At 40.2% G+C, this 14,996-nt stretch overlaps 1 protein-coding gene across 1 annotated transcript; it reads left to right on the top strand.

The window, feature by feature from the left end:
* The first annotated feature begins 657 nt into the window (after window positions 1–657).
* Window positions 658–14,096, top strand: sec31b (SEC31 homolog B, COPII coat complex component). The gene is made up of 27 exons (XM_044337587.1): window positions 658–801; window positions 1,509–1,619; window positions 2,745–2,868; window positions 3,720–3,915; window positions 4,032–4,127; window positions 4,768–4,908; window positions 5,409–5,551; window positions 5,648–5,747; window positions 5,857–6,018; window positions 6,231–6,383; window positions 6,494–6,724; window positions 6,818–6,892; window positions 7,010–7,102; window positions 7,210–7,327; window positions 7,468–7,646; window positions 7,764–7,890; window positions 8,076–8,221; window positions 8,497–8,670; window positions 8,776–8,901; window positions 9,019–9,202; window positions 9,287–9,679; window positions 9,836–9,874; window positions 10,563–10,621; window positions 11,170–11,295; window positions 11,396–11,515; window positions 11,628–11,699; window positions 12,601–14,096. Exons 2-27 carry the CDS (start codon window positions 1,541–1,543, stop codon window positions 12,778–12,780), a joined length of 3,636 nt encoding a protein of 1,211 aa, XP_044193522.1. The 5' UTR covers window positions 658–801; window positions 1,509–1,540; the 3' UTR covers window positions 12,781–14,096.
* The last annotated feature ends 900 nt before the right edge of the window (window positions 14,097–14,996 follow it).

Here is a 14,996-nt window from a genome sequence, read left to right as displayed (position 1 = left end):
TATCTGAAGCTTATATGAGGCTTCAGCAGTCTGAGTTAGTCACATCAAGTGGATATTTACAGATAAAAAGTGTCTCCTCGGACAGTGTTTTCTTGTTGAGCTGCTGTGGAAGTATAGTAACAAAACACCCAAGGCTTGAATCGAGGGCAACTGGACTTGATACTTATTGATATTTGCAGATACTCTTCAAGGAAGAAGCCCCTTGGATGAGAAGTGAGACGTCCTCAAGTATCTACAACCAAGTCCAGCTGCCCTCAGTTCAGTGCCCTTAAGTAACCATGATCTTGATTACTGAGAATCTTCACAGACATAACAAAAAGAGGGACTTTGGCACTAAAAAGACTGTAATGTTGACAAATATCTACTCGATTTGACTCAATTGGACGGCTGAAGCTTCATATTAGCTTCAAATAAACTTTTTAGTACATTTTTGCACAGAAGGAGGCTTGTGGATTTTTGGCCCCATCACTTGCATTGTAAGTGCATTATGAAGGGATCTTCTAGGAGGAATAATTGAAAGCAAGAAAAACTATATTAATGTTCGTTTGGGCATCTGACTGTTGGTTTGAGACAGACTTGTAAAAACTGAATTGGGTTTACTGTGTCATCGGGGTTATCTCAGGCCACGATCGAACGAGAAATGTCCGTGCCGGCTACCGTAGCGTAGTGACAACACGGCAAAGCACTTTGGTCGGAATCCACCGAATGCTAAGCTGTTAGCTTGGCTGATGATAAGCAGCTAACACACAAGCAGTCCGGGTTGTGAATGCGGGCAGTCGGGTGGTGATATAGACAGTTGACGTGAGTTGTTTTCTAAACCATATTCATCTTTTTTGCTGGGTTTAAACGTATCTGATACATAACGCTTCTCTTTTCTGTTGAAATAGGTTACAAGGGTGGTGGCTGTTCGCTTGCTTGTTAGCTGGCAGAAACATAGGATGTGATTAAGCACTGGGATTAAACGGCCAGGCACTGATGGCAAGATAAAACTAACTGATATCGATAGCTCATATGAGTATAAAAGTATCAGTTCCCCTTCAAACTGTGGGGGTAATATTAACTAAACGCTAAAAATGGCTGCAACCAGATTTTCGGTGTGAGTTACAACGTTAAAGCTAGCGATAATGTTTGCGAAATGCTAAACTGTTAGCTACACTTTAGTTAACCCAGGCTAATGATTAATTATTTTACAAGTGGCTACGGTTCAATGTAGATAATGTCACCGGTGCGTAGGTTTAATTCACTAAGATGTCGTCATCATACAGTTAATGCTGGCATAGTAAATATATTGTAACACGGGTGGAAGCTGTAGGGGTGAACGATTTGGTAAGTTAACGTTAGCCAGCAATTTCAGGAAATAGTCTGAGGCAGTCTGTCAGTATGGGTGGCACCCGGTTTCAAGGTAGAAACTAGGAATGTTTGAAATGTAACTGAAGGTTTGTGTGTCACAAACAACAGTGATTGTAAGAAGTAAACCAATGTGTCATTATTGAAATTCCTTTGTCCAGGATTTGAAACTTGTACACACCTGTAGAGGAAGATGAGGCTGAAGGAGATCCAGAGGACTGCCCACCAGGCGTGGAGTCCTGCCGGGCACCATCCTATCTACCTGGCCTTAGGTATATATAATAAACCACTCTTCACTATCTCCCTTAAACCAAATGACTGTTTACAAATCACATCTTCCTCTATGCATATATGCTTTTAGTTGCATTGGTTGAGTGATTTAACTTGTTCTGATTCCAGTGATGGAAGAAACGCACAGATCCTTTATGTAAAGACCCCCTCCAGATGTTTATTAAGACATATAAACTGCTTGGCACAATAATGTGTGTCTGATAAGTTTTTTTCCAAAAAAAATCAAAGTTAACTGATAGACGCAAGATGTCTCCTACTTCACTGTAGTTCATTCTCAGTGTATGTGCACTTCAAGTTTACACATCACACTTGTGTAGGTTGAATATTGGACCAGAATTGGCTTGAAACTAAATGGGATTTTCAATGACCACAGAGAAACTTTCCACTTTCAGCAGATGAATGTGACTGTTTTCACTTCCAGTCAAACTCTACACATGCATCATTCTCCAGTGCAGCTCAAACATGCTACTGTAGGAACAAGTAAAAGTATCAATATGACAATGTAGAAATACTAGCTGCTTTGGGGTGGAGATAGTTTGAACTGCTTTGTAAGGGTCACAAGATAAATCTGAGGGGTGTTGAGATGATAGATTGTGTAGGAAAGAAGAAAAAAACATGTGCTACATAAATTTGGATGTATTTTTCAGAACTTTTCTTTAATCTTTGCATTTTTGTGAAATATTGGGAGAGTGTTACCTTTATAGACCTCAAACAGTTATTTATTTGAATCCATGAGGGGAAATGTCTCACAGCTCATAGATCTGAAACATGACAAGGAGACAGAAATGCACACTGATATTTTGTAAGGGGCCACTACCAAACAGTTTGTGAACCACTGGTTTAATCTTTAATAATGCAGTGTCGTTTATAATTGTGTTATTATGTTATTTTATGTAAAATATTAATCTGAAAAGTCAAATAAATGTAGTGGAGTTGAAAGAACAATATTTCCCTCTGAAATGTAGCAGAGTGGAAGTATAAAGTAGCATAAAGTGAAGATACTCAAGTAAAGTAAAAGTACCTTAAAATTGTACTTACATACAGTACTTGAATAAAAGTACTTAGTTACATTCCACCATTGTCTGATTCTTCTTATTATTGAATAGGCACATCAGCACAACAGCTGGATGCCTCTTTCAACACCACAGCAGCCCTGGAGATATTTGAGGTGGATTTTTCTGATCCCTCTCTGGACATGCAGCTTAAAGGGTCATTACCCACCTCAAACAGGTAAACTATATGAGATGATGCAATTGCAAGATACATTTTGTTGGCAGGATTATAAGTCATTATTGTTTTACCAGTGTCTGCATTGGCTACTGTTAGGATGTGAGTGCTTTGATATTTTGCTTAGCTGTTCGATTTAACAGATGTCGTGCTGTTGATTTGTATTGTGTTATACTGTGCCCAATATTTAGTCTAACCTTGTTGATTTTTATGGGATATTAGAAAGAACCGTCAGAATAAATCAGTGCTTTTCAGTCAGTTCAGTTTTTCACAACTACAGCTTCCAAAATGAGCATAAAGAATCAACAACACCTCACAAAACAGTTTAAAAAAAAAGAATATTATAACATTCATAATGGTAGGTGTTATTGCAGGGTTATATCTACATGTTACAAGCTTTATTTAAGGTTTGTACGTATATTGAACATATTTTTCTACAAGGTAGCAAGTAAAATTTTACCTCAAATATATATTATTATGTTGTTTATACACATCAAGATCCAAGGAGAAATCTCCAGTATTTGGGAGAAGCATATAATATGTTTGCTTTTACGCACCATTTGTATGAAATTATGGCCGATTTTAAAATGGAAAGGGCCTTTTTGCACTCTGAATTAATTTTGAATTCTTTCACATTACCTGTTTTTGGCCTGCACCCCTTTGATTTCCACTGTTTTCAATAAATAATGATTGATGTTCGTGTAAAAGGCAAAGAGTTAGAGAGATGAAGCATATAGCTTTTGTATCAGTATTCAGTCCACAGCTAGAAAGGATGCAGTGAACTCCAGGTTGGATCATTACTATGCCATATGTGCCATATACTTAAAACTCACAATACTTTTCATATTCCACAGGTTGCACAGTATTGTGTGGGTGAATTTTGGAATGGGAGCAGACGGTACAGGAGGGAGACTAGTTGGTGGCAGTGAAAATGGCACATTAACTGTATATAACCCAGAGGCCATAATGAACTCTGGAGCTGAGACAGTAGTGGGACAGTCTGACAAACATACAGGACCTGTCCGAGCGCTTGATTTCAACCCTTTTCAGGTAAATGTCTACAGTCAAATCTTTCCGTGTGATTAGAGACAGTTAATACAGAAACACATCCATTTGAATTATTTGTACTGTACTTCACATAATTAATCTTTCTCAATTTCTCTCAGAGTAATCTCCTCGCATCAGGAGCGAATGATTCAGAGATATATATCTGGGATCTAAACAACTTCAGCAGTCCAATGACACCAGGAGCAAAGGCACAGGTGGGTACATGATGCAATGATCACAGGGTTTATGAAATTTACGTATGTTTGTTTTTAGGGCTGAGCTGAATTCTTGTTTTGATCTCGACCTATTTACTGTTTGAGTCAAAAACATAAAAAAGAAACCACAATCTTCAACAGGCAGCTTGTTTCTAAACCTTTGTAGTTTCATGTTAAGTTAGTTTCATGTTGAGTTACGAATGAGCCACAAGGTATTTGTTTATGGTTTCCATTTGTTGTGCGGTGGCTGTAATTGCCTTTTAGGTTATGGAAATGATGCTGACTTGTTACTGAGACATTTTATTTTATGAAATTGTAATGTTTGAAAGGAATTTAATGAATCCTCTTTAATTTAATTGAATAATTTTATAAAACCAATACAATATTTAATTATGACCATACAAGATGGCCTTTTTGATACATCTGTGTAACAACTACTGGATTTGGCACATGCAGTCTGACCTTGATCCAACTTCATTCTTAGTAGCTAGATCTGGGTGGCAATTTTGAATTGGTGCCATCACTGTTTGTATGGCATAGGCCTTATGTATCATTATTTGAATATTAGGGATCTTTATGTTTCAGACTCACTGCTTGATTTTTTTTTTTTGTCAGTAACAGCCTCTGCCTCTTCTTTCAGCCTGCTGAAGACATCAGTGTCGTGTCCTGGAACCGACAGGTTCAGCACATCCTGGCCTCCGCCAACCCCAGCGGGAAAGCAGTTGTGTGGGACCTAAGAAAGAACGAGCCTATCATCAAGATCAGTGACCACAGCAACAGGGTTGGTGGCTTTAAAACAAAACACAGCAAGTCCAAAGTTACCTTCTGTCAGTTAATTGCAAATTTGTCCTTCCTTGATCAATCAGTAATGTCAATCTCCTGTTGGGGGACGATCCCTCGGAATGGACGCTACTGTCTGCCTTTACTAGACGCCGTCTGTTTTTCTGTGCATAAATCACACATGTTTTGGTCCAGGTGCAATCTCTCTTACAAAATGAAAGCAACATATACTTCTCTTTAGAAAATAAGCAAGAGACAATAGTGAGAGAGAAAGAGAGAGGGTTAAGCATACAATCAAAACTAAACTGCAGCAACTGAAATAACTTTACTTGGCCTGTTTTTCATTATAGCTACTTACTAAACCACTTACTACCTCTATAAAAGTCTCACTACCTCATTAGAAAATGGTGAGAACCGATAGAGGAATGAGATAAATGAATAAGTTGATGTATAGAAGATCCCTTTTAATCATTATAAGTCTCATCTGTTCTGTGTGTTCAGATGCACTGTTCAGGGATGCTCTGGCACCCTGATGTGGCTACTCAGTTGGTGTTGGCCTCTGAAGATGACCGAATGCCAGTCCTCCAGATGTGGGACCTCCGTTTTGCCACATCACCCCTTAAAGTCCTTGAGAATCACACAAGGTAAGACTTAAGCAGTTTGTGTGTCACACTATTCTCTGTATTTTGGTCATCTTGCAGAATATACAGCACGTGCCTTCTGTTGTTATTTTCTAACAGGGGAATTCTGTCCATATCCTGGAGTCAGGCAGACTCTGAGCTCCTACTGAGTAGTGCTAAAGACAACCGGATCCTCTGCTGGAACCCAAACACTGGAGAGGTATATGAGATAAATCGCTGCTTCTCTGTCATCCCTGATTTACCTCACCTCCATTATTGTGGTTTGACGATAATACAGTTGATCCTTACAAGAGTGATTTTAATTTTAGGTCATCTATGAGCTTCCAACGACGAACCAGTGGTGCTTTGACGTCCAGTGGTGTCCCAGGAATCCAGCTCTGCTTTCAGCCGCCTCGTTTGATGGGAAAATCACTGTTTACTCTGTGATGGGAGGGAGCTTGAAGGCTCAGCAGCAAAGCACAGCTGATAAGGTAGTGGCTGTTCTGTCTTATGTGATGTATTCAATCCCAAAGGCTGTATGCTCAGCTGTATAGTTTGTCCACAAGGTGGCACTTGTGTGAAGGGATTGACAGTGAACTACTTTTTGGACATGTACATTTAATTTGGAAAAGAGTTTAATTACTGTGTGGAATTTCGTCCAGAGAGTTGTGCTTGCTTTAACATTTAACATTTTATTTAACAGATATCCTCCTCATTTGATTCAATGGATCCCTTTGGTACAGGGCAGGTGCTCCCTCCCCTGCAAGTTCCTCAGCCTACAGTGCAGGATACCATAGTTCCCCCTCTGAAGAAGCCACCTAAGTGGGTGCGCAGGCCAGTGGGGGCTTCCTTTGCTGTAAGTGCAAGGCTAAAAACGTTCTACAATCATCTTAATAGAAAGGGCTTTGCTAAAAATTTCCCAACTCTTTTCATTTATGGCTGACCTGTTGTTTTCTTGTGTTTCAGTTTGGTGGGAAACTAATAACCTTTGAGAATCCCAAGATGCCTCCAGTGCAGAGCCCCCAGCCCGTCCCCAGACAGGTGTTTGTGAGCCAGGTCACCACGGAGACCGAGTTCCTACAGCGCTCCAGGGAGCTGCAGGTGGCGCTGCAGTCAGGTTCTTTCAACAATTACTGCCAGGCCAAGATTCAGAACGCCACATCAGACGCTGAGCAGGATATATGGAAGTTCCTTCTGGTGGGCCCTCATGTCCTCTTGATATGGAGAAACAACATTAAATCTGTCACCCAGTGTGTATTTTTAAGCTAATTCACTGTCTCTGTTTTACAGGTTAATTTTGAGGATGAAGCTCGCATTAAATTCCTCAGACTCTTGGGTTTCAGTAAAGATGAATTGGACAAAAAGGTATTCTTCCTCTGAGAAACTGTTGTAATTATAGCTATTAGCAACATTTGTAAGCATGTATCTTACCTCTGAATCACATTCTGTGTCTTATCTGTGAAACTGTTGTGTTTTTTTCAGATTTCGAAATGCCTGGGGAAGAATTTTCAACCCAATGGACATGCAGTAGATGCTGAAGACTTGGCAAAAAAGATGCTGCAACTCTCCACTGAGGTCAGCTATTCTTCAGAAGCAAAGTGTTTATTTTTAAATCTTTTTGGTCATTGGTTTTGCTGCTCCTGATTAATGTTAAATACTCTCTTTTTTTTTTGTCTTTACAGAGGTCTGATGAAGCAGCTTCAGTTGCTGATGCCAGAACATCAGGTTCTGTTTCTCCAGCTGACTTCTTCAGTCAGACACCAAAAGAAGTCTCCAACTTCCAGATCCCTGTATCATGTGGTAAACACATTTAATCATGTGATTAAAAACACGTTAGCTCTATTTACATGTTTGACACCTTGACATTGTTTGTCATTATTGCAAATGTAACTGTATTGTGTGTTTCTGGGTTCATGGCTAATCACGTTGTTCTTTTGAAGATACCGATGGTTTGATTAGCCAGGCACTGCTAGTCGGTAACTTTGAGGGAGCTGTGGATCTGTGTCTTAACGACGGTCGCTACGCTGAAGCAATCCTGCTATCCATCAGTGGAGGAGAGGAGCTGCTCAAGAAGACTCAGCAAAAATACTTAAGCAAGCAAAAGAATAGCATTTCAATGGTGAGAAAGTTGATGTTACTACATTTCTTTGATTGATGTCTGGTTGGTACAGTCACAGGGGGGGAAATGTTGAAGCTGTATATTAACTTTATTTCATTATTTTGTCCTCAACTCTAGCTTATATCATCAGTGGTGACCCAGAACTGGAGGGACATTGTGCAAAGCTGTGAGCTGGATAATTGGAAGGAGGCTCTCGCTGCTCTGCTGACTTACGCTCACCCTGAAGACTTCGCCCGTCTGTGTGGTAGGTTGCTCACAAGCGAAGCAGCACATCGATCATGCTGCGACTTGCCTGGCTTCTGGGAGAATTGCACCGTTTTTATCAGTACCTGTTCTACTTGCTGAATAACATTTCTGTCTGAGCTCATTTCTCATGTTAACCCTCCTGCTGTTTTTCAACATTTTCAAATCTGTAAATCTTCTCGGTAGATACCCTGGGAGGCCGGTTGGAGCATGAGGGGACAGAGAAGCGCTGCCTTCAGGCCTGTCTGTGTTACATCTGTTCTGGGAACATCGAGAAGCTGGTGGAGTGCTGGGCCTTGCATAGAGACTGCTCCTCCCCTCTTGGTCTAGAGGTATAATCTTTTTTTTAATCTGGGCGTTGTTTTTTAACTACATTTGTACCTGTTGCACCAAGCACATGCATGTTAGCACAACAGCAAAATTAAAATATGTGGCGCTTATGTGCTCATAAAAATGAAATGTACTCGAAAATGATCAAGAAGCTCTTTGGAGTGGTTATTTGCAACATTTTTCTGAATAGTAGAGTAGAATAATAACCTTGGAGAAATTGATTTTTTACTTTTTTAATTTGACATGTTGTTCTGTCGTTTCCATTTTTATTTTTCAGGATCTGGTTGAGAAAGTCATGATGCTGCGTAAGTCAATTGAACGCCTCCGCAACAGCGAGGTGGCAGTCCAGAGCCCTATCCTGGCTGAGAAGCTAACTTGCTATGCCGGCATCCTGGCTGCAGAGGGCAGCCTGACCACTGCTATGACCTACCTGCCTGAGAACTCAGACCAAGTAAGAAACAAAAAACAACCTAATTTCTAACACCAGATTCATAGTTTTTTTTCTTTCTGGATTGTAATAAACACACTTGTTTGTGCTCCCATTTTGTCTCCCCAGCCTGGGATCACGATGTTGAGGAACAGGCTGTTCCATGCTCAGGGAGAGGCTGCCGTTGGACAGCAGCCTCCAAACTCCAAGCCCACTCCTGCTGCTCAGCCTAATGCACCAAAAGCACAAATTATGGTATAAATTTATTAGCAACTGAAAGCATTAAATCATTCATATATTTTGTTAGATTATCTTCCAGTTATGAATTCTTTTAAACCATTTTGTGATTGTTTTTATTCCTCCCAACCTTAGGGTCAGCGCCAGCCTTCTGCTCCTTCTCAGGTGGTTGCACCTCCTCTGCCATCAATGTTCAACTCTCAAGGTGTTCCAGCCAACACTGGGCCCGGCCTGCCACCTTCTTCTCATGTACTGCCGCCCAGTGTGACCCGCCCTGCCATGAGGCCTTCCTACCCCCAACATCCTGCTCCTGCCCCAGGTTTGATGCTGACTATTTGTATTCTACTTTCGATTATGTCAGGCTGCTTTGATTTGACGTAGTGATATTTGTGTCGTTTTCCAGGTTTCCTTCCTCATCAACCATTCCAGCCTCAGCCCTTGTCTGTCGGCGGACCCTCAGCCTTCCCTCCTCCAGGTCCTGCTATGCCAGCGGCTAACTTATCTGGACCTATGCTACAGCCTTCGTCGACGATTACCGGAGGCATGCCCCCCATGCCCAGCCCCGGGGTTCCACCGACAAGCTTCATGCCGTCTACCTCTTTGCCATCAGTCCCCATGCCACCCAGCTCCCAGCCTGGAGCCCCAGTTCCCATGTACCCAGGGGGCCACCAGGTGCCTGCACCCTCCATGGCACCTGGTCCTTATGCTCCTCCCGGTTCAGGGTATCCACAGGGAGGCCCTGGAGCTCCTGCTGTGAAGCCCTTCAGTGCCCCTGCTGTCGCTCCTCCTCCGACAGGTAGATGCCATGTTGGTCACTTTATAGTCAAAAGAGCACAATTACATGAAATAATTTCTCGTCTACACAGCATGAGAGATGTTAGCAGGAATCTGTGTCTAATTATATTCATGAACGATGAATCGTATTCATCTGTCCCCCTCATTTGACTTGCAGGATACTTTCCCTGGCTGAGTTCCCAGTGTGAATATGAAGGTGACAGGGTTAGGGTTGCAATGGAATAAGAGTTCACTGAAACCTACACTGAGTAACCATAAAAATAGAAATACCAGTACAGCTTAATACAATGCAATACAACATCCGTGCAATAAATTCTACCTGAGTTTTTGTTGAAAGTATTACTTTAGTCGTAGTTTTTCAATCAGTTGTATTGGATTGTAATCCTGTGTACAGCGTTTCTATACTTTTCTGGTCACCTATTGTTTGTTCAGTGGTGTTTGCTTATGCTGCTTGAAACAAAATACTGTATTTTTTTTTTTTATTTTGGATCATACATTGTCAGGCCCTTGCAGATAACATCCACAGTCATGAAAGTGTATTAAGATGTTTTACAACATTTGCAAATGATAGATACATGTTTGTGATCAAAAAGGTATGTATGAGGCGCTCATAAATGTTCAGCAGTGGGCTGTTGTTGCTGTTGAGTGATATAAGAATGTTGCCTGAACACTTTTTGCCATATTTGCGGTTTTGTTTCTGCATTAACTGCCAGAATCTGTTGCATATCTGGCAAGTTCTTACTTAAAGCATTTTTGCCATGTTGACTAACCTTGGCTCAAAGAGATTGTCTCACATAGACAATCTTTCACCGCGTGAGTGTGATTATGAGTAGTAGAAAATGCCACTAGTCATTCTAATTGTCACTCTTTGTCTTCTGATTTAGGATCTCAAGAAGGCTGGAATGACCCACCAGCAGTACGAGGTGGACCCAGGAAGAAGAAGGTAACCCTACCTAACCCTAATTATCAAAAACAGTCTCTCCAGCAGGAATCACTTCCTGACTTCTTAATAATTTGCCACTTCAACCAATTCCCTTTTTAAAGGATGTTAAATTAGAATGAATACATTCAGCAAGCGTAAGCAATTCAGTCTTAATCAACTCTTGTGGGCACAGATCAAATTAAATCAAACTTATAGCATGACAGTGAGCAGAAAATACTTGTTTTTACATTTCTATCACAAACTCTTGGAGGAACATTTAACATAAATATTACATGACATGGTTGAATATCCTCCTGAGAGGATAGACAGTCCCTGCTGTGCAGTAGTGCTGTGAAGTCAAGCCTTCAAGAGCATAGTCCAATAATTTCATATTCAGTCATTCTTAAAATAAAGTTAGCAACTAGCTAACTGGAGCCAAACATCTAGTTTCTGTGGCCCAAAAAATCACATAATGTAATCAGATCTAAACTGCTGATCACAGCTCTGTCTCTGTGTTTTCTAACCTTCCTCTCATTAACTGTATGTGTGTTACTGTTGTGTGTACACAGGTCCCTGATAACTACACTCCACCAACTCCCATCACTGTCCCTGTGATGGGATTCGCTGGGGAGGCCCCTCAGCCGCACGAACACGCCCAAGTCCCCCCCGGAGCCCCTCAGGAGCCCAGCGTGCAGGTTAGTGTTTGACAAGGGGTTGTTATCTCTATTCTCAGCAGTAACGCACACAGCAAACATGTCAACAGCAACCGTGTATCTGTGTACTTGTTTTCCTCAGCTCCTTCAGCAGCTGCCAGCAGAGAGGGTGGAGCAGAAAGAAATCCCCACTGAGCACATGGTCCTCAAATCCACCTTTGACAGCCTGGTGCAGCGCTGCCAGCTAGCAGCAGGAGACCCAGTAAGTCTCACAGTCAGTCTGTGGCGTAATCCAGATTGGGCTTGTTATGATGGAAGGAAAAAAAGTTTTGTTTTATTAAATATGAAGTGACCAAAAATATTGCCTTTTTCAGCAAACAAAAAGGAAACTTGATGATGCAGCCAAACGTTTGGGATTCCTGTATGACAAGCTGAGAGAGCAGTCGGTAAGGAATTATTATGCAAACAAAGTTCAGTTCTTAACAGTCAGATAAAGAAAAACAATTAAAAATAAAACTGAATGTTCTCAGCCCTGTGCTGAAGTTTAAAAGTGGACTTGGGACTGTGCCTTCAGATCAAAAGACACTCATTAGCTTCAATCACAAATCAAAAGAGTTTCACATTCCTTCTAATTGAAACCACACAGATTTGTCCTGTTTGTCCAAATGAAATTCTGCAGTTAGGTACGTCATGGGAGAGATATTTTCTGTCCTCAGGGACAAAACTGAAATGTTCAGTTCACATAAATCACAAAAAAAACTTTCCCCTCTATTCTATATATAGAAGTAGTTGACAGTGAGGTCTGTGGGTTATCCAGAGGAACCAGGACATTGTTTTTGTAAAGACACAATTCAGCTGTACTTTTTTAAAGCATAAAATAACATTTGCCTCTATGTATTGGGGTGAAGTCTGCGACAGATATCTAAAAACCTGGACAGATAGAATTGAAACTATATACCAGTCGAGGTAATTGAGAAAACAATTTGTAGAACAGCAGTGAATAAGATTTGTATTCAGAGAAGTTGCCTTGTAAAACTTCATCACAGATTTTCAGTCATAGTAGTTTTTGTATGTTGAGCAGCTTGAAGTCAACAAATCACAAATTTGAATTGAATTGAATACATAGAAGATTTGGACAGCTGGTTAGACAAAACAAGCTATTTGAATACATCACTAAGCACTCTGAGAATTTGTGATATACATCAACCAAATCGTTAAAAATAATGGAAAGATTAACAGATGATGAAACTAATCATTAGTTGTGGTAGCTCTATTTCACAGCAGGCAGATCAAGTGACGCATAACATCTAATATTGTTTCTCTGCCAATTTTTTATTTTTTTTTTAGCTCTCCCACAACATCCTGAACGGGCTCCACGAGATCGGACGCTGCGTGGCAAACCAGAACTACCAGCGGGGTCTGGAGGTCCACACCCAGGTAGTCAGCAGCAGCAACTTTAGCGAGATCTCCGCCTTCATGCCCATCCTCAAAGTGGTCATGACCATCGCCAACAAGCTGGGCGTCTAAACCCCCCTCCCCCCATGGAGACACCGCCCGCCAGACTTCAGTGTTATCATATTGTTATATATGTATTTATTTCCTCTTTTTTTTTGACATAATGACGTGCTTTGATAATGAGAATAATTACAGATGATATTGCAGATTGTAGTCTTCATCACTCCTTACGTATTCCTTCCTAAGGATTTGGCTGATTTGGGGCAGCGAGGTGGATGTTTTGTAGAGATTTGTCAATGTTGCTGTGGTAATTTTACGATAAGATGAATGTATTCTGAAAGTTGTGATTCTGTGTAAATTCAACAGTTGATGTAATATAAAAAGAGCAAATGGTGCAAAGTTTGAATCAAGGTCATGCGGTCGTACAAGTAGGTACAGTTTTGTAGTCTACGTCATTACTGCGTATTTCTCCCCTCACATCTGCAGACGTCGACCCCCCATAGGTGAATTTTTTTTTTGGTTTAATACAAACAGCGCTCCAACTGCAGAAACAAAACATCTGGGACTATCAGCTCCTACATATGAAGTAGGGGTGAAAAATTGTGAGAATAAAATTTGGGGCGCACTTTACATCTGTATATCGGAGTACTTTGATCGAGGGAGAAACCGAGTGATACTCTGATATTTCACGACAAACATCGAGAACATTTGTAACATACTGTAAGTACCGATTGTACTCTTCACCTGCTGTAACTGATTGTGTCCAGTGAATTGTGCCATGAAGGTTTTTGGGCCAAAGCACTGCAGAAGAATGTCATACAGTGATTGTCAAGTTGCTGTTTTATTTTCTTCCCCATTTTATGTTAAACCCCGATTAGCACTGAGACTGTGAATGACTGAGTCTTTACCTTCAAACTTGCTTCTGTGTGCATGTTTCTTATGTGAACTCTTAAACTGACTGCTGAGCTCACATGGCAGCTCATAAACAAAAATTATATTAATTTATGTTGAACTGCAAATTATTTGAAATCTGCATCCTCCGTGTTAACCCCTCTCCCTCTGTTTAAAGATGCTTTTACAGGCCGCATCCTCTCCTTTTCTAACTCGGAATTGCATTTTTGTTTTTTTTTTTGTTTTTCAAAGTCATACTTGTTTTAGATTAGATCATACAATTATACCAACTTAAATGAACTGATGACTGAATAAATCTGATATTCTGAGGTTTGTAGCTGGACATAAAGCTGGATAGTTTGGTGTATCATGGCAGCAGAAGGCAGTAAAGTGCCTCAGTGTGCTCATTTTGGTTGCACAGATATTTATACAATCCATGTTGCTTACTTTACTCATTTCGGTATCTTTTTTTCAAATAAAATTTCACTTCTAAAGTTTCCAGTCTCGATTAATTCTTCAAATGTATAAATTAAACCTCACAAAAAATTGAATACACAGACAGGAACACTGAGCTCAAATTAATGCAAATCACATTTTCATGAAGGTTATAATGTTCAGTTTTTGTTGACTCAAATAAATTGCAGAGGGAAATGTGCTTTTAACTCCACTACATTTATTTAACAGCTGTTGTCACTTGCAGATTCAGATTTTACACACAAAAACATGATCGACAAATAATAAAGTATAATGCATTTTTAAAAGTTGAATCACCCAACAGTGTAAGTAGATAAAATGCCCTTCCAGATATGATTTTTCCCAAAAAAAGTTCAATTATTTAGTTAAAAAATCTTAAAATTACATTCTCCCCCCTCACTAAAACCACCACAATCTATGACTATACAAATATTATTTTGTTTCTAAAGTTTAGCCCACTGGATGTCTTCTTTATTAAAAAGTCCATTCTCAGTTTAACTGCCAACGTCACACCACGATTGGCTTCCAAACTAGTCGTGTCATGTAAGGTGAGCACTGAGAGATTTTCCACCTTCAGCAGATGAATGTGAAAAAATATAGTGTCAAACTGCACAGTGAAGCTCAAACATCCAAGTAACATCATTTTGAGTGGTCGGGGACTTTAAGAAACACAACCATCCCAACCTCCAACATTAAAATGCTGCTTACACATGAATGCATCAAAAATATCCAATAAAACAATGTATATATATGTGTGTGTGTGTGTGTATAACATTTTAAGTACATTTTGCTGATAATACTTCTTTATTTTAGTAACATTTTGAATGCAAGCCATTGTATTATCACATATTGTGACTTTTTGTGACATCCTTTTTGGGATATCGTCTTTCTAGGCAGTTTCCATTTTGATCAGTAGATGGCAT

The sequence above is a fragment of the Thunnus albacares genome, chromosome 20 (assembly GCF_914725855.1).
Source record: "Thunnus albacares chromosome 20, fThuAlb1.1, whole genome shotgun sequence".
Taxonomy (NCBI): domain Eukaryota; kingdom Metazoa; phylum Chordata; class Actinopteri; order Scombriformes; family Scombridae; genus Thunnus; species Thunnus albacares.
The sequence above is the reverse complement of the archived record's forward strand: the minus strand, read 5'-3'. Positions and strand labels throughout refer to the sequence as shown.

Bases quoted from the DNA above. Each gene is read 5' to 3' on its own strand.
- sec31b (XM_044337587.1), top strand. From the start codon at position 1,541: ATGAGGCTGAAGGAGATCCAGAGGACTGCCCACCAGGCGTGGAGTCCT. The intron at 2,869-3,719 runs GTAAACTATATG...CATATTCCACAG, and splicing joins TCATTACCCACCTCAAACAG to GTTGCACAGTATTGTGTGGG. The intron at 3,916-4,031 runs GTAAATGTCTAC...AATTTCTCTCAG, and splicing joins TTGATTTCAACCCTTTTCAG to AGTAATCTCCTCGCATCAGG.